The 19,478-nt window shown below is 36.6% G+C and overlaps 1 protein-coding gene across 1 annotated transcript in view; it reads right to left on the minus strand.

The window, feature by feature from the left end:
* Nucleotides 1-19,478, minus strand: part of DENND5B (DENN domain containing 5B) — a 191,929-nt gene that overhangs the window by 68,160 nt on the left and 104,291 nt on the right. The window contains 3 exon segments of the mRNA XM_032593944.1: nt 3,044-3,275; nt 5,631-6,167; nt 12,404-12,591. Of these exon segments, the coding sequence (XP_032449835.1) occupies nt 3,044-3,275; nt 5,631-6,167; nt 12,404-12,591 (957 nt within the window).

The following is a 19,478-nucleotide window of genomic DNA, read 5'->3' on the forward strand; positions in this document are numbered from 1 at the left end:
TTAATACCATCTTGTGTGTGGTTAATGTTTCACCTAAGCCAGTTGCTTGTGTCTGATGACAGCAGTGAGGGATACTTTGCAGAAGTCACTATTATCCTCTAGGACTAAAACTTCACAATATTAGATATCTATCTCAAACTTCCCTATTTTTCCTTTATAATTCAGAATAATTTATCCAAAACTTCTTGAATTTCATTTTATTTTTAATGTGTAACTTCTAACTTCTCTTAAAACACAGTCCGTATGTTTTATGTTAGGCAAAAGAATGCCATGTTTTAATATGAAATGATATTTAAGTTTTCAGTGATGCCCCCTGGCTCTTCACAACCCTATCTATACTCTCAGTGCTCCTAATATTTATAAAACACTTAATTAACAGATGGTTTAGGCAAAATAAAGCTTAGATTCATGGCATGGAATTCTCTGAAGTCCCTGCCAATTTTATGTTCCATGAAATACTACAAAATTCCATCTCTGCCAATGAATGCTTCTGTTCTCATCAAAGGGAAAAAAAAGGTAGCTTCAGTTTTTCCGCTGGATTTAAAATGACAGAGAAATCCATCTGATACTGAGTTATTCTCCTTTAGTCAGGAAGCTTTTTGAAAACAAAAATCATGATTCATAATGAGTTACTCTAGGGTTTATATTTAAGATTGCCTTGGGAGTGTAACGCAATGTTACTTTTCAGTAATTATACCACCAGTGAATACTGAACATTTAGAAATTATTAAATGCCTGCTTTGAGAGGTCACGGGCCTGTTAGATTTTCAAGGTTTTGTGCCAATACTCATTTTCTGTGATTGGTAAGAAAAAAGAAAAACTCTGTATTACTATCAACTTGTCTTTCTGCACAGAAATCATGCGGTTCTGGTGCCACAATATCAACAGCAGATAGCCTCTGCCTAAAGAGTTCACCTGCAAATCAAAATTCTTTTTAGTTAGAGGCAAAACAAAAAATAAAATCAAAACAACAAAGGACAAAAAAATACCCAATAAAAGTCAATAATAAACAACAAATGCCAACCTCTATACTTTTGTTTGGGGTGGGAAGAGGATAATTTTACATGATGAAAGAAATAACTGCACCATTTATGGGGGATATAGACACAGTCACAGCCAGATGCCTTCTTTCACTTAAAAAAAAAGTCTTTTGATAAATTAGGTTCCTGGGAGTCTAGTGCTTTAGTCTAATCACATTTTCATATGTTAAACCTATAATGGTGTATTTTCAAGAGTATTATATAATTTCTGTGATGATAGTGGGAATGTCAACCTCTTTGAGGGGCTGACAGAAAATCTATTTTAATTGAAAAGATTTTCTGGAAGCACACAAATAAAGGAATCAATGCTTAGCTCCATTAAAAAAATTCTGTCATGAAGGTTGGAATGAAATTTTCTCAACAAGGCATTATATTATTCACATGGCTATTAAAGCACTGAAAGTCATAATATTCTCTGAATAGGCACAGACAGTTTCATTCATTCCACTCCCCAATTTCCAGAAATATGGAGGTAACTGCCATTTCCTGAAGGGGCTCCAAGGATCTACCCTCCTAAGTGGGAATAAAACAGAATGATGTTTCAGCATAATCATGAATTCTCAAAGAGACCTCTTAAGACTAAAGACATCATTCACATACTTCTTTCCTTAAATATGCTACAACTATAGCATCACCACTCCTGTGACTTTGATCTATTTAAATAAAGTGAGAAAGGCAAACATGGAGGCAGAACAAAGAAACTCTTTTCCTGCTTCTTTTTGCTTCAGCAAAAAACTTGCTCTCAAATAGCAACTATGCTTGAAGGGGAAAAAAAAAATTAAAGAAAGGGGCATTCAGGTGATAGGAGGCAGTTTATTTGGCAAAGGAAGTGTTAGGAACAAGGTAGAAATGTATAAAATGTGTGGACTGGTACACTTCATGTTTCTTTACTAAATAAACATCTAATGTGGTAGTAAGGCTTCAGGTGCTAGAATCAGTCAACCCTGAGTTCAAATCATGCTCTATCAATCACTAGCCAAGCAACCATAAGCAAGTTACTTAACCTCTCAGCTTTCCCAACTATAAAATGAGGACAGTCATAAAACAGAAATAAATGTTTCTGAAATAAACCCCCTCATTGTTAAGGTCAAATCCAAAAATGCATGTGATATGATGTCTGGAACATAGTAAGTACTCAGAAAATACTATTAATATGTTTATTTATTTAATGGACTACATTACTGATGGCCAAGACTGATGGTTCTCTCAGGGCAAAAACTGGTGTCAGGGTTGGGGAACCTCTAATTTTTTTTTAATTTACTTTTTTTTTTAATGTTTATTCATTTTTTGAGAGAGTGAGCGAGAGAGGGAGGGAGGGAGGGACAGACAGAGCACAAGTGGGGAAGGGCAGAGAGAAAGAGGGAGACACAGAATCTGAAGCAGGCTCCAGGCTCTGAGCTGTCAGCACAGAGCCTGATGCAGGGCTTGAACCCATGAACCGCGAGTTCATGACCTAAGCCAAAGTCAGATGTTTAACCAAGCCACCCAGGCGCCCTAGAAAAACCTCTAATTTGAATATAAGAATTCAGAGATTTTAATTTCAATAAATGAATTATAATTAATGGCACCACTAGAAAGTAAATAAATTGTTGTAGTTATGTAAATTAGGCAGCATCTCAGATTCACTATTTTAAATTAATACTTATTTTTCTTTTAATGAAAGAGGTGAGAAGTAAAAAGGCAACATAAACAGCAAGAAAGAAATTTACATTTTTTCACTTAAGGCAATAAAAGAGAATAAGACAAAAATCATAGCAACCTATGGTTATATTCAAGTTTTCACTGTTTTTCCTCTTTTAAGGGGAGAGGAATGTCAAATAGGAATAGGATGGACACTAATTCACAGAAACAGAAGGAAACAAAAGGATAGAAAACACTTGATAGAGTATAAGGATTAATCATGAAATCTAAAATTGAAAATTAATTTTCAGCTTATAAGGCCAACGATGTGTAAAAAGAAATCATGAATTTTAAGTCAATTTTAAAAGGTGTGACAAATGTACCTGCTTCTTTTAAAGTGCTGCATTTCTGATAGATAGATGTCCTCAAGGTGGGTGCCCTTACATTATACAGTCTTATCTTCTCAATCCGAGAGTCAAAGACCCGTAGCAAAGAATCTTTCTCTTCCCACTGAGACATAATTTTATTATCAATAAAGGTAGCAAACATCTGTGTTTCAATGAAGCGTGAAAGAAATGGCAGGTAAGGCTCAGGCTGGTCAGACAGAAAGGAAGCCTGTAATGAGATAATTAGAAATTATTAGTGCAAAGACACTATCTTAGTACTACACAGTAAATCTGAAAAATATTTGTTGCTGAGGTCATTTAAAAAAAATCTTGTAACATGCAAAACTGATGCATGAAATTAAAAAATTTTTAAATTCACTTTTCCTTTTAAAGTCATGGAGTTTAGGTGACTTAGTCCTTTAGCCTTTCAAAATTAATTTACATGCTGAAACTCATGATCATTATATAGAAAATAGGGCATAATTAGTGAAAGATGGCGGATCAGATGCTGCCATATCATCAACCATCCTCTTCACTTATCAATAATTTTTGACCCTTTTTCTAATGAGCTATGATTTTTTTCTTCTCTCTATTCCTAGTCTATGCAGTATACCTCTGAGTCATAAGGCACTGACATAATCAACGGATACGACTGTGATATATACATAAGTCATAACCTTCTAAAAACATGGAATTTGTGCCTATGGGTGAAATCTTTGTTTTTCAAGTGGATGTTTTTCTAGGCCCCAACACTGTTCAAGACTGATCAAGACTGTTCAAGACTGTTCAAGATCAAACTCCTTCCAGACCTGTGCTGATTGAAGAGTCTGGGCCTTAACTAAAACAAGTATTGCCTGAAAACCCATCCAAAGCTATTCAAGCCTTTGGAGAAAACATGTGCAACAAGCTGCAGGTTCCTGTTACCAGACTGTCTGCTGCACGGAATGGTTCAGTAAATTGTAACCAGTTCTTAATTCAAAGTGTTCTTTTTGTCAGGTCCATGTGTGTACAGGAATTCTAGTCACAGTTTGGTACTAGCTGAAATATGGAAGTGAATTACTATTTCAGCTGCTGGGTTGGTTTTGCTTTTCATTCTTTTGAGTAGGTGCAGTGTGGCAGAAGCCAGAAAGCGGAAGACGGAAGGGTAAGTTCTGACAATCTCCTCCTTAATAGTCATTGGCTTCTTACCAGCATGTTTATTTTTCATTCTAAAATTTAGGAAGCCTTTAAAAAAGTTCCTTATGGAAACCTACTTATTCAATTTAAGTGCTTCCATAGTTCAGATGTATTTACATAAATCTGAATAGCCAGAGAAAGGTTCACGGTAGTCTCTAAAAATCAATACACCTCTTCAAAAGATATTTTACAGGTGAGTACCAATTTTACTTTTTCTAGAGCAAACAGTTTTTTTTTTCCCTCTAAATGGGCCAAATGTCTGCCTTTGATGTTCAGACCCTCACAGACTACAACACTGAAATCAGCAAAGACTTGGCTTGGAGAACTAGCATGTGATAGTCCTGTACATTTTCCTAGTGAAAAATGAGATGGTTACAAGCCTTCTGGAATCCACATGAAACTTTCATTTCTCTAGTCGTTACATAAAAAGAATTCCATTTATAGTTTGAAGCTACATAAAGATTAAGAAGGAAGAAAGTACCAGTGCTCGATTTAGATAAGAATTTGAATTGCCCCAAGGATAAATCATGAGTGTACACAGATTAGTTCCAAGTTGGAGAGGAAAAAATGGTTAAGCTTAATAAGAAAGGAACCTAAGAGCAGGAATACATTTGGAGAAGTGAAGACTTCTTAATTTATTGAAGAAGTTTTCTCAAACATAAAATGTATCAGAACTTAACCGTTCAGTGTAGTTTATATACTTCAACTGAAAAAAATGTCTGAGGAAATCAGAAAATAACCTTTGATACTACCCACCGTTCCAAAATTTTTTATTAATATTTGTCAGAGACTCCATAATTGTAAATTAGCTTCTTAGAATACATTAGCTCCTTTGAGAGGTCTTTCAAGACACAAAGATACCATTTAGCAAAAAGCCATAATGCATTCTAATAGCAATATCGTGCCTTGGCAAAACTGAAGCAGGGGACTGAACTATACCCTAGTGACTCAAAAGAGTTAATGCACACCTCTAAGTGCTTTTATCTAGAAAACAAAAATAAACAAAAAAATTGGTAGATATGCCAAGAAAATCTGCCAGAAAACTCTATGGTAAACCTTAGACAGAAGCTTCAACTTCAGCAGGACAATCAAAAGCCAGTGTCATTTTCTGTCTTCCTTTCCCACAAACTTTGGAAGAGAACCTTAGACTTATAGTCATAAAACCTAATTTATTCACTTTTCCTCTCTTTTTGATCCTAAGATGAGGTAAAACTTTGTCTTCTGAAACTAGAGTGTTATCTTTGCATGGACAAGTTGAGACGTCATTATAGGACAAAGACAAAATATAAGAATAAGTTCTTAACGGGAAGGGAGAGAGGAAAAATCTGTGTTTAAAAAAGTTAACGAAATTAGTAAGACAGCCCACTACGAGTCATAAAAAAAGGGAAACTATGTTTTTTTTTTTTACTTTGTCAAAGTTCTGCATCTGTTCTCGGTTGGTAAGCCAGGACTCCATGTCCTGGGCAGTCTGAATCACAAATGCTTCGTAATCTGCAAACATCTGTGTGAAGCGGTTGGCAAAGACCTCGCGGAGCTGCACATTGAGCTGGTAGTCCCTTAGCTCAGCCTCTTCACACTGCAGCTTTAAATCCTTTTCTTTTTCACTCAGAGAGGCAGAGAGGTCCATTTTTTCCACGGTCACACCAGTCCGCTTGGCCAGAGCTTGGAGGCGGGCTATGGTTTCATTGCCCTTCAGTAACTCATACATGCTGATGTTATGAGTGGAGACATTGCCATTCTTCTTGTCATTGACCAAGTCCTTAAGAACCAGATTCTTCAGTTTTGTGGCACTCTCACTGCAATGGAGACTGCCCTCAGGAGGGATACCAAATTGAAGAAGCACTTCAGAGAGTTCCTGGATAAAATCCACCTTATTGGGGAACTGTGGAAACTCTTCAGGCAATTCAATAAAATGGTTGTCAATATCCACAAAACACAAATTAGCCTGAAAGAGAAAAAAGTAATACAAAGGTTTTAAAATAAAGGAATTTTATATTCTAAAATATCCTTGCCAACTATTTTTTTAAGTTCATTTATTCATTTTGAGAGAGAGAAAGAGGCAGAGAGAGAGGCAGAGAGAAAATTCCAAGCAGGCTCCGTGCTGTCAGCACAGAGCCTGACATGGGGTTCGGTCCCACAAACCATGAGATCATGACCTGAGCCAAAATCAAGGGCTGGATGCTCAACTGACGGAGTTACCCAGGTGCCCTCTTGCCAACTGTTATAAATAAAGTCATAGATTACACTGACTTTTCAAAATTAAGATATAACTGACATATAACATTTTGTTTCAGGTGTATGAATCAATATAGATTATGAAATGATTACCACAGTAAGTCTAGTTAACATCCATCACCATAAATAATTACAATTTTTCTTGTGATGAGAACGTTTAAGATTTTATTGTGCCTTTTATGCTAACTTTCTCAAGGCTAAGAATTTTTATTCTTTAAAAATTTTTTTTCTAGCATTTTTATTCTTCAAAAACAAATTTCAGTTAAGCATGGGACTCAATTCCAGCTCAGGTCATGATCTCACAGTTTGTGAGATTGAGCCCCGTGTCAGGCTCTGTGCTGACAATGCAGAACCTGTTTGGGATGCTCTCTCTGCCCTTCTACCGCTCACACTTTCTCTTTCTCTCAAAATAAATAAAGAAAAAAAAGCAGCCAGTTATTAAAAAAAAAAGTTCTTTTTCCAGCATTTTTTTCCCTAGGTGAGTATTTTATACCGTATTTAATATATACGGATAATTTTCTCTGGGACTTAGCAATTTGTTATAATCTGGACATGATTCTGTAACACAGAGCATCCATTAGGCATTCCTAAATGAGTAAAGGTACACAGAGTCATAGTACCTTACAAATAGAAGGCACTGGGTAAAATGTTCAATGGATGAATCCAGCCTGAACTTCCTATGCCATTCCACTGCTCTGACACCATCTGTAATTTAGAATTAATAATTGCTAAAATTTAGCAGCTTAGTACCCCCAAATGGGATGAAATTGGCAAAGAGCAATCCAATTCACAAAAAATTCACAAATTTTCAGTTTATCCAAAATTAGCTTCAACCTCTTAGACCGCAAACTGTTTCAGAAGTTATTAGACAAATAGCAGGAGACAGTGGTAGAGGCAAGTGCTTAGACACCTACAAATGATTGCCCCTTCAATAATTAAGAGCTGATTCAGGAGATATTTTTGAGTTGAAAAAAAGAGGAAATAGAAATCAGAGCAAAGTTTTTTTTGAGTTTGCTTATGCAATAGATTTTGATTTTATATTGAATAAAAAGACTTTTAAATATTTTCTAAATAGTTATGGACAATTCAAGTGGCCAAGTACATGCATGCAATTCTGATTATCCCTCAGGTACTTGATTATAGTAGACTCTGAAACAATATTTTACTTTTACTGCTCACACTCTCTTAATCAGAACAAGGTTGTCAGTGTAAAGGAAGACTGTGCTCATAGACTCTGGAAGGGTGGGAGGCCAAAGGTATAGCCCAACACATAAAACTGATGCTGACTACATTAGTGGCTGGACACAGGGCATAGAGTGGAAGTCAATCAGCAGAACAGAAGTTTCACCTTGTTGTCTCCCTGTCTCTCCTATAGCCCGGCCACCCAGGTCAGCAAGGAGACAATTCACACTGTCCTTTGATCCTGTATGGCCAGGTAAGATAAAAGGAGGAGAGCAAAGAGTTGGGTTTTTATTTTTCTCTTTTGATCCCTTATCTTTATGTTAGGTGCTGATGTACAAGAAGTACAGCAAAGTTCTACATTTAGCTCAATCGAAACTCAAGAAGACTTTCCTCCATCTAAGAACAGAGAATCAATAACAATTCCTCAAGTCTGAAGTGACCTCTGAGTTCAACTGTTTATTCTGCAGATGAACTAATTAAGGCCCAAGAAGTTAGGCGACTTCCTGACACCTGTTCTAGATAAGCATCCTCAAACAGCCTGGTGGCTTAAAAGATTTTTTCCCTACAATTTTCCTCATTTCCAACATCAGTAGTTTCCTCTAATTAAAATAAGAGGTGAAGTCAAATCTTGCTGAAGACAGTATTGCTGCCTACAGTTTTCTGTAAATCCACATCCTTATATATGTAACTATAGTCTCTAGAAAGCAGGGTATGTTGAAAGACTTAGGGGGAGAAAGTAGGTCACTATAATTCAAATGGATGATTCAGTATCTTTAAAAATGGAAGAAAAAAATTCACTAACTTGCTAATCTAAATGTTAGCCAGCAACCTCCCACCACTTACATTTTGTACCATCTCCTTCATTAATGCCTTCCTGCTATCTTCTTCTATCCTTCTATGAAAAGAGAAAATGATACATCTGGGAAATTTTAAAGCTTGTTATGCTCATATAACCACTGTGAGCTGAAAGGGCCGTAGGGCAAGGCGGGTGTTCCAGCACCACAGCTAACTGGCCTGCCTTCATGATTCCATGAGTCTCTCATACCCTCCTATGACTGCTTAGGTTGGGGACAAGTTGGGGCTTTGATTATCGCAAAATAAAAATAGAACTGCTAACTTGCATTATGAAGACTTATGGAAGAAAAACCGAAAAGCCTTTTTTCTAAAACAAACAAGAACTCCATATAATAGGGCATTCTGCTAAGTCACTTTTTTACTTTTAATACCATTAAACTAAAAAATTCCAACAACAAAATAAAAATAAAAATTCTATCAGGAGAGCTCAATAAATATTACATATGCAATAAAAAACACTCTTGACATCTCAATCTTATATTGTTTTAGGACTAAATAGTTCTCTATTTTTTACTATCAATGCTGCTTACACACATTCATGGTAAGTAATCACGTCTAGTTAAAAATGAAAAATGCAAAAAAAAAAAAAAAAAGAGAAAAGTTCCCTTAAAAGAAAGGGAACAAAGACTTAAAAGTTTAATCATTTCTTCTGCCACGAAGCTTTCCCATGTCCCTACCCTAAAGGTATTCTGATTTCCTCTGCATATATGTTTAGTTCATTCATTCCTCTTAATTATTTTTTTAACCTCTATTATTGATATTTGTAAATGACTTACTTTGGAAAGCAAAAATTACATCTTATTTATCTTGATGTCTCCTAATGTATCCTACACTGGTAGTGTATGAGAAGACACTGTTTGGTGAATGAATGAATAAGACTCAAGGAGACAGTCATTTTGTGGAACCCCAAAGATGTACACAGGAGGAGGAAGTATCCAGGAATGTGAGGCCAGGGCAGCTCTCTCCATGCTTACTAAGGAATATAGTTTCTCAACGGCTGAAGTTAAGCTGGCATAAGGGTAAACTGGAGGAGAATATTTAAATTTTTTTTAATGTTTATTCATTTTTGAGAGAGAGACAGAGAGCATGAGTGGGTGAGGCGCAGAGAGAGAGGGAGACACAGAACTTGAAGCAGGCTTCAGGTTCCAAGCTGTCAGCACAGAGCCCAAAAGAGGGCTTGAATCCACCATGAGATCATGAGAACCATGAGATCATGACCTGAGCCGAAGTCGGACACTCAACCGACTGAGCCACCCAGGTGCCCCAAGGAGAGAATATTTAAAATATTCCCACAGAATCTCAGGGGCAAGACATAGCAAAAACAAAGTGGAAAAAGCAATTTCAGTTTTTCTCTGGATTTCTTGCCCACCATTTACTGTAAAGACAAGCAAGAATGGGAATAAGTGAAGCACCCTTCTCTGCAGTTCATCCCCAGTGCTGTATCCTTCTACCGTCACTTTCTCTACCCCACCCCCTGAAAAAACAATTTAACAAATGGCTACCTGTGCCTATCATTTTAGAACTATGGGGAAAGTAAGTGGGTGGTTAATTATAAGTCTATGTAGTTACATTAGTTAGCTAACAACTAAAATCATACCTTCTTAAAATAATCGTTTTGCAAACTTATCATCTTCATAACTATTCTAAGAAGCCCTGTCACTATTTTTTTTCCCATCACTATTTTTAACTATTATTTTATTTTATAGTTTTCAGGGAAAGGAGGGAGGAGGTATTACTAGTGAGTGCATTTAAGTCAATTTTAAAAATGGCTATTTTTATACCTACATCTTCCTCAAATTATGTGAAGTAGATTATTTATCTCATTGTAAAATGTTATGAGCACAAGGTGATCTGTATTTTTTTTACTCTAAAGATAAGCAAACTTAAAAATTCTGAGAGCTAATGCAGCAATGTCTGTGATTTTCTAAACTTTTAACTCGTTAAATCAATCCTCTTTAATAAATGTACATACCCATCTATTCATAGAGTAGAAGAGTATGAAATAATCTGGGTCAGCTGTTAGCATTTTCTTCCAAAATAATGATGTACTAACATATACTTTCTATACAGAAGCACTGCTATTTTCACAGCTGACCCAGGTTATTTCATATTATTCTACTCTACGAATAGATGGATATGTACATTTATTAAAGAGTATTGACTGGGGCGCCTGAGTGACTCAGTCAGTTGAGCATCTGACCTTGGCTCAGGTCATGATCTCACAGTTCATGAGTTCGAGATCTGCACTGGGCTCTGTGCTGACGCTTAGAAGCCTGGAGCCTGCTTCGGATTCTGTGTCTCCTTCTCTCTCTCTCTCTCTGCCCCTCCCCTGCTTGTGCTCTCTCTCACTCTCTCTGTCTTTCAAAAAACAAATAAATAAACTTAAAAACGTATTGATTTAAAAAGTAAACAGTCAGAAAATCAAAGTCACTGCTGCAAGAACTTTCAGAATTTTTATCTTTAGAGTCAGAAAATATACACATATAGGGAGACAGAAAGATTTCCCCACTCCAAAAATATATAGTTGGCATTTAAAAACTCTCAACAATTATAACTCATGTAAAAATGGGAAGATAATATTTATATACCAAAACATACTGTCTTATAAAATATCACTTGATTAATATACAAACAGACCAGATACTCAACAAGAAACTAAAACATGTCACTATTTAAGTCCTTAAACTTAAATTGCATTTAAAATACATTTGGCTAATCTATTTCTTTTTCCTTGAAAATTTAAAGGATTACTTTTTGAACTGACAAGATACTTAGATTAATCTAATAAAAGAGAAAACAAGAGAGTTCAGGTAATAGAGAAAAGAGAGATAATGGGGACGCAAAAGCAGAGAACATGCATAAGCTCAAAAGAGCAAGACAACTTTTATAAGCATTTTATATGATCCCAATCAAGCTATTTTTCCCTGAACAAAAATGTTAATTTTGGAAGGGAAATATTCATTGGAATAAAGTAAGCAATGGATGATTACAGGAATCATTAATGGGTATAACAGCTGTAGCTTAGTATGTTATTTTAAATTCACTTATTAAAATGAGAATCTCTATGGGAAATAAGAACAAATAAAAGCACAGCACAGCATGAAAGATCTTATTAAGAAAGATGCTAATTAAATAGCTAATAATATCATATAGTTAACTATTTAATGTTTTTTAATAGGCCATGGCACTCTCATCACTATTTCATTTCAAAGGTTTTACAGTCCAATTCCGAGTACCATTAACAACAGATAAAAACTACATTCAAAATACTTTCAAGAATTCCTAATTTTCTTAAACAACATCTGAAAATACAACACACAGAAAGCACAGTAACCTTAAGGTGGCCTAAAAGCTAGGGGTTAGAGTTTTTATCTCAATCACCTAGCCAAGCTGACATTTAGAAAAAAAGCTGATAACTAGCTTAGGTCTGAAAACAAAGAATACTAAAGTATTTGATATTTCCATTATCTATAGTTTGCTGAAAGATGTTACTTTTCATTTGAAGGAAGTCAAGAATCAAATTCATCTCAATTAATGATGTGAAGATGTGAAAACCTGGGCTATTTTGTTTAAAAGTAGAATTTATAAAATAAATGAGGGGAAAAAGGAATTAAATGCTATTCGAATGATAAAGCAACTAGATAATGCTACTGTTGCTCCCTCCTCACAGATTTATCGCTGTGAAAACTTGCCACTGTCCTGTTTGAACCATGCTTACTTAACTAATGACTAGTCCCAGCAAGCATCAGGAGTCAGGATCTGCACTCTATGGTTCAGGCTCTACCTTAGCCCTACTTGGAAAATTCAGGACAGTCAGAGACACAGTTTAGACAAAGACAATGCTAAGAAAAGTGGTCTTGACCTAAATCAACAAACAGCAAATGCTTCATCACCCATTATAAGTTTTACCTCTTGAGGAAGTTCTAGTTTAGAACGGTCAGTTCCTTCTTTTGACTGAAGGCCCATCAGATAAGGGACAGGAGCATCAAGAAAATGTAGCAGAGAAGCAGGGAGGATGGGCACATAAACATGCTGCCATTGAAATGGGAACAAAAGTGTGGTGATGCCTTCCGCCACAGTCATCAAGCGTTGATAATCTGCACAGAACAAGGAAAAAAGGAGGGGAAGATTCCAAATAAAAACATAATCACTGCATTAAGCTTGAAAATATTAATTTCCAGAATAGACTCTTGTTCTAATAAATAAAATGTTTCTTTATGATCATGCAGAAAATAGGTCTATCCCACTATAATTAAAGAGTTAAATGGTTTCACTTGAATGGTATTAAGGGGGTAGGAATAGGTGGGACACCTTATCATATTTTTGCTTCTGAAATCACCAGTATGTAAATTTACATTCCCTTAAAATGTGAAGGAAACAAGAACTAACAGAATTGTTCTTGGCATGTCTCCTATTGAAAATGTATAAGAATATTGCTACTGATCACTTTTTGTATACATGCAGATCTATATAATTCCCAATTCAGAGGCTCTTTTTTTTCTTGTATGTATGATCATGGTGATGATGGCCTATGGTTATCCTGATAATACTTATTTTAGCCTTCATTTCGTGGGTATAAGAAATCAAACAAATACATGCATTCATAATTATACGTCTTATATTTAACCCCCAACTACATAACTATCAAATCTAAAAACAAAGTGAAAGTTATCAGGAAATTAAAAGTTGGTTTTTGCCTGTGTTTTGTTTACATTATCAAAACTAAAAACTGCTTATAATATTAAAGTGCCCCCTCCTCATTTTAGATATAATTGACATATGATACTATTAGTTTTAGGTGTACACATAATAATTTATGTCTATATTGCAAAATGATTACCACAGTAAGTCTGGTTAATATCCATTACCTCACATAGTTACAAATAAAGTGTCCTCTTAAACCACTCTGCCATGGATTACTTTATATATCCACTGTCTATAATCCCTACTTAAACCTTTAGAGGCAGATGTGTTTAGAATTCAGTTTTCTTCTTTAAATTTATAAAGGTAATATTGTGCATATACCACATACATGAAATAGCCGGGGCAGGGCCCTGTAAAAAAACACATTAATATTTCTGCAGCAAACTTTATGAGTGTCCTAGTAGGCAAGATAAAGAATTTAAAAAGGCCTGGTTCAGGTCTGGTTTTCTAATAAATGAGTTACAAAAAGAATCTTTGAGGGCGCCTGGGTGGCGCAGTCGGTTAAGCGTCCGACTTCAGCCAGGTCACGATCTCGCGGTCCGTGAGTTCGAGCCCCGCGTCGGGCTCTGGGCTGATGGCTCAGAGCCTGGAGCCTGTTTCCGATTCTGTGTCTCCCTCTCTCTCTGCCCCTCCCCCGTTCATGCTCTGTCTCTCTCTGTCCCAAAAATAAATAAACGTTGAAAAAAAAAAAATTTCAAGCAAAAAGAATCTTTGATTTTCTGAATTTTTTTGGATTTAAGAATTTGATTTAAGAATTTAAAAATTAAGAGATATTATGGACTTGTAATTTTGCTCTCACAGAATTCATTAAACACAAAAGGAGTAAAATCTGGGGAAGGAAGATTTTGAGGAGTCTTTTAAAAAAGGTTAAAGAAAATTACCAGATGCTATCTGGTTCATGTCCACCCAAAGAACACCTGTCCAAGCATAAACAGGATGTTTTCTGCTTAAAAGTCTTTCTCGTGTTGTTTTATAATTCGTATACAACTATCTTTAATAGTCTACAGTGGGTTTTTGGTAATGAATCATCAGCTATTCATAGCCCAAGTAAATTAGAAGTTTCCTTATTTGATTCACTATTAAGATGTAAATGTTAGGGGCACCTCGGTGGCTCAGTTGGTTAAGCGTCTGACTTGGGCTCGGGTCATGATGTCGTGGTTCGTGAATTCAAACCCCACATTGGGCTCTGTGCTGGCAGCTGAGAGCCTGGAGCCTGCTTCAGATTCTGTGACTCCTTCCAAAAAATAAACATTTAAAAAAAGTTCTTAAAAAGATGTAAATTTTAGGTGAAAACCTGTTTATAGGAATATATATACATACATATGTATGTGTGTGTGTGTGTGTGTATTTTTTTTTTAATGTTTATTTATATTGAGAATTTGAGAGAGCACACAAGTGAGGGAGGGACAGAGAGAGAAGGAAAGAGAGAATCTCAAGCAGGCTCCACATGTACAAAGCCCAACAAGGGGGCTCAATCTCATGACTGAGAGATCACAACCTGGGCATGATGCTTAACTGACCGAGCCACCCAGGTGCCCCTCAAAGGTATTTTTTAACAAATAAATGATTGCTGGAATAATACTATATAATTTTGCTACATATCTACAACTTAAATAGACTTGATTAGATTTTGTCCAGAAGAGACTAAAGAACTTTTAATTTTTCAGTAGGAGAAAATGGTAACTACTCAGACAATAAACTATGCACTCAAAAATCACACTTCTTGCATATTCATATATTCACTTAATTATCTGCATGGCCACATTATGAAGAAAATTCAAATACCCATTTACTAAGCTGTGGATATTGCTCATTACAGAGAATTTTTACCAACTGACTCATACTTACCATGTTTAAGTGTCCAGAACTTATATGGATCAGAACTACTGTTTGGAAACAATCAAATTAAACATTTTTTTCCCTCCTCTATATTAAAAATGTAAAGATTTTAATAGTGGAATATAATGCAAGTTTTCAAAGGCCTTTCATAGTAGGAAGGGACCTTCAGGAAGCTTCCACAGCTTTTTGGAAGTGACGATAGAATGAAAGCACAGGGTGCCAGGGTGGTTTAGTCAGTTGAACGTCCAACTCTTGGTTTTGGCTCAGGTCATGATCCCAGGGTTGTGGGATTGAGGCCTGTGTCAGACTCCATGCTAAGCACAGAGCATGTTTGGGATTCTCTCTCTTTCTCTCTCTCTCCCTTTGCCCCTCTCCCCTACTTGTGCACTCTCTCTCTAAAAATAAAAATTAAAAATTAAAAATTAAAAAAAAGAGAGAATGAAAGCACAATGTTGCTCTACCAGGAAGAGGTATTCCACATGTCACTCCTGAAGTCTGAGAAACACAGAGCTCATTGAAAACTTAAGAGAAAGAAAAAAATTAACTTCATAGTAATCTCATTCACATATTTTATGATTTGACTATGTTCAAAATGTACAGTGTGTATTATATAGATGGACTATTAGAAAAATAACTTGATTGTTCTGGTGTATGTTTGCTAACTTTTAAAAACTGCTATTAGATTTACTGTGGGTTTCTATGGAGTTTTATGGTTCTAAAAATCGTGATCAAAATAAACTATTTTCAGGAGTTTTTTTGGTATTGTTGATTAAAGATTAGTTTTCTAAGACAATTACTTCCTTAAAAAAAGTCTGTTTCAAACTTAGCTAACTCCTTAAAAAAAAAAACCAAACATTAAAATCTAGATTTTAAAAAATTACAGTTTTTACACATTAAATGGGAGAAAAATCTAAAATATCTTTAAGTAATTTATTTTTTTCTTTTTTTTTAATATTTCTTTTAAAAAAAAATTTTTTTTAACGTTTATTTATTTTTGAGACAGAGAGAGACAGAGCATGAATGGGGGAGGGGCAGAGAGAGAGGGAAACACAGAATCGGAAGCAGGCTCCAGGCTCTGAGCCATCAGCCCAGAGCCCGACGCGGGGCTCGAACTCACGGACCGTGAGATCGTGACCCGAGCCGAAGTCGGACGCTCAACCGACTGAGCCACCCAGGCGCCCCTTTAAGTAATTTAAAGTAGGGGGATATTCTTCCTCCAATCCCTTACCCACCTCCAACTTATAAAAACCTTACTTAAGAATGTTTTTAAGGAAAAGGAGGAGTGAGAAGATCCATTCGGTTGAGAAATACTTAGTAGTAATCATTTATTCTGTCAATGCACTTCAGTTAAAAACTTCAGAAACACACCCGTTTTTGAACAAGTTGGGTTTACTACTTACTCCTTATGGAGAGGGAGAACACACACTATGGGGATCTGTGGAATGTCTTAGTAAGTAAGAGACAGGGTTTAGAGATAACGTATTACAGCATTTGGGCTGGGTTGGGACAATTTTAGGTAGGGTCTAAGGAAGTGGAGATTTGTTTTGGATTAGATACTGTCAGAAATCAAGGCAATTCTAGGAGCGCCTGAGTGGCTCAGCTGGTTGAGCACCTGACTCTTGATTTTGGCTTAGGTCATGATCCCAAGGTCGTAGGATCAAGTCCTGCATCAGGCTCAGTGCTTAGTAGGGAGCCTGCTTGGGATTCCCTCTTTCTCTCTTCCTCTCTCTCTCTCTCTCTCTCTCTCTTTCTCTGCCCCTCTCCCCTGCTTTCATGTGCACTCTCTCTCTCTAAAATTAAAAAAGAAAAAAATCAAGGCAGTTCTATGACAGGGTATCTTAATAAATCTGACCTATGGGGAATGCAGACTAAGGGGGGTGGCTAGAACTGTACTTGGTAAGAAAGTAGAACAGCAGCTACTAATTCAGCAAGAGAAGAGGACGTTTGGTATTTTGTGAGGTGCACAGTGATCTTGCTTGAAGTAGATGTTCCTGTGAGACTATTTATATGTTCTATAGAACAACAGGGCTCAGCTGTGAGCATCGGATCAGTTTGCACTTACAGTGAGCCCTAGTTTAAGAGCTAGATCAGTTCCTCGGTGTCAGGGCTACTTTAATATTTCTTTCTCAATTATAAGCCAGACATTGGTGAAAGGCTCAAGACTGTAAGCAGTCAGATCCTGTGTCAGTTACATATTTATTGGCTCTTAGTTCCAAATTCACTTAGTACATGGTCTAAGCATTTTCTTTTACAGTAAGCACAATGTTAAGCTTTGCCAGTAGAAAGTAATGCTGAGACACTACAGGAAGGAGCTTCTCTTCCTAGTTCCACGGTACAACCGCAGTGTTTTGTTTGTTTTTGCTCCTGTTGCACGGTTGACCCGCAGTGTGGATATGTGAAGACATCTGGTCGTATACTTCCCCAGCCACAGGCCGAGTGGGAGTAGTCTCAATGATTGGGCCAGTAGTCATCTTTCCATGGCCCCCCTAACACAGATATCACAAAACCAGATTTCATACCCACAGTGGTGTCCTGACAACTTCTGTGTGCCCACTCACCAGCTACAGCTCACTTGTACCTCAGAGGTTTGTTTTCCACTTGCCCAGTGACTGAGGATCAGCTCTGGACCAGGCAACCCATTGACCTTCTCCACTGGGCCGCAACTGCTCTTCAATGAACTACAAACCTCAGCCCTAGGAAATGGGTTACCCTCCAAGTTTGTCCTTCCTTGGGTATCTGTTAAGAGTTTTCTTCATATCTTTTTTTAAAATTTTGTTTAATGTTTATTATTGAGAGAGAGAGAGATAGAGCATGAGCAGGAGAGGGGCAGAGAGAGAGGAAGACACAGAATCCAAAGTGGGCTCCAGGCTCTGAGCTGTCAGCACAAAGCCCAACGCAGGGCTTGAACTCACGAACCATGAGATCATGACCTGAGCCGAAGTTGGACGCTTAACCAACTGAGCCACCCAGGCGCCCCTCTTCACGTCTTTATAGTCACTTTCTATTATAGCTTAGTCATTCTTCATATTACATTTCTCTGTTTAAAGTACAGATGTGGTTTAATCTGTTTCCTGATTGGACCTAGGCTGAAAGGTCCAGGGTTTTAAGCAGTCAAATCAAATGCCTAATAGCGTGGCCACTTTTTTTTTTTTTTTTTTTTTTTTTTTACTATTGGTAGGAAAAATGTTCAATCTTATAGAAAATAAATTCTTCTAGTAATGGCAAGTAGCACCCTGGGCTATTTTCTGGTTTGATTATGGAAAACTCTCACATGGAGAGTGAAAATCAATTATAGACTTTTTCCTCTTCTACCAGACACTGAAAGACTGATATAAATGGTTTATATTTCCTTCAGCACAATTCTCCCACTTGCTGTGGATATTCTATGTTTATTGTTTCCAGTTCTGTTTTCTTCAAGACTGGATGAAATGTCACATCCTTTTTAATAAGGCAATTACTTAGTGGAAACAAGACAATTCTTTTTAACTGAATCAAGAAATAAAAGAGCTTTCTTTTTTAGGTATGATTTGAGATATTTAAATATTTTAGGAAAATTATTTTTTCTTTGATACTCAAAGTGGTGAATGTGTAAAAGACATTATTTTCAAATTTAAGACATCTGTCAGCATGGCATATGAGGCTCTTCATGATGTGTCCCTTTCCTACCTCATTTCTTACCACCACCCCACAGGCAGTCAAATAATTTGCCTATAGTTCATTCACTGAATCTAACATGTTTTCATAGGTTTCTGTGCCTCTGTATACACTTTTTCTCTGCCCAGGAGGTCCCTTTCCCCTGTAGTGTCTGGCTAAGTTCCACTTTTTCCTTAGGTAACAGTTCCTTTGCAAAGCCTTCCCTAAATACTTATCATTGCTAGAGCCCCATCTACATGTTTCCACAGTACCCTAACTTTATTTCCATCAGAGTGATTATTCATCTCACTAAAACTATTACAATTCTATTATAATTATCTGTTTATGTGTCTGTCTTCCTTACTGTACCATCATCTGCCAGAGAACAATGACTGTATTTTTAATCTCACAATTTTCAGAACTTGGTATAGGGCCTACTACGTAGTGAGTGGTCAGTAAATGCATGTTAAGAAATTAATAGGTTGGGGTGCCTGGGTGGCTCAGTTGGTTAAGTGTCCAACTCTCAGTTTCAGCTCAGGTCATGATCTCATGATTTTGTGAGTTCAAGCCTCACGTGGGGCTCTCTGCTGACAGTGCAGAGCCTGCTTGGGATTCTCAGTCTCTTCCTCTCTCTGGCCCTCCCCTACTCGCCCTGTCTCTCTCTCTCTCAAAATGAATAAACTTAAAAAAAAATTAATATGCTAATATCTAAGGTAAGCAAAATAAAATAAAGCTATTTGGATATTTAAAAAATTATGCTTTACCACATTATACAGAATATACTGTCAAAAATTTGCCTCACAGTGGC

Source organism: Lynx canadensis, chromosome B4 (genome assembly GCF_007474595.2).
Source record: "Lynx canadensis isolate LIC74 chromosome B4, mLynCan4.pri.v2, whole genome shotgun sequence".
NCBI classification, from domain to species: domain Eukaryota; kingdom Metazoa; phylum Chordata; class Mammalia; order Carnivora; family Felidae; genus Lynx; species Lynx canadensis.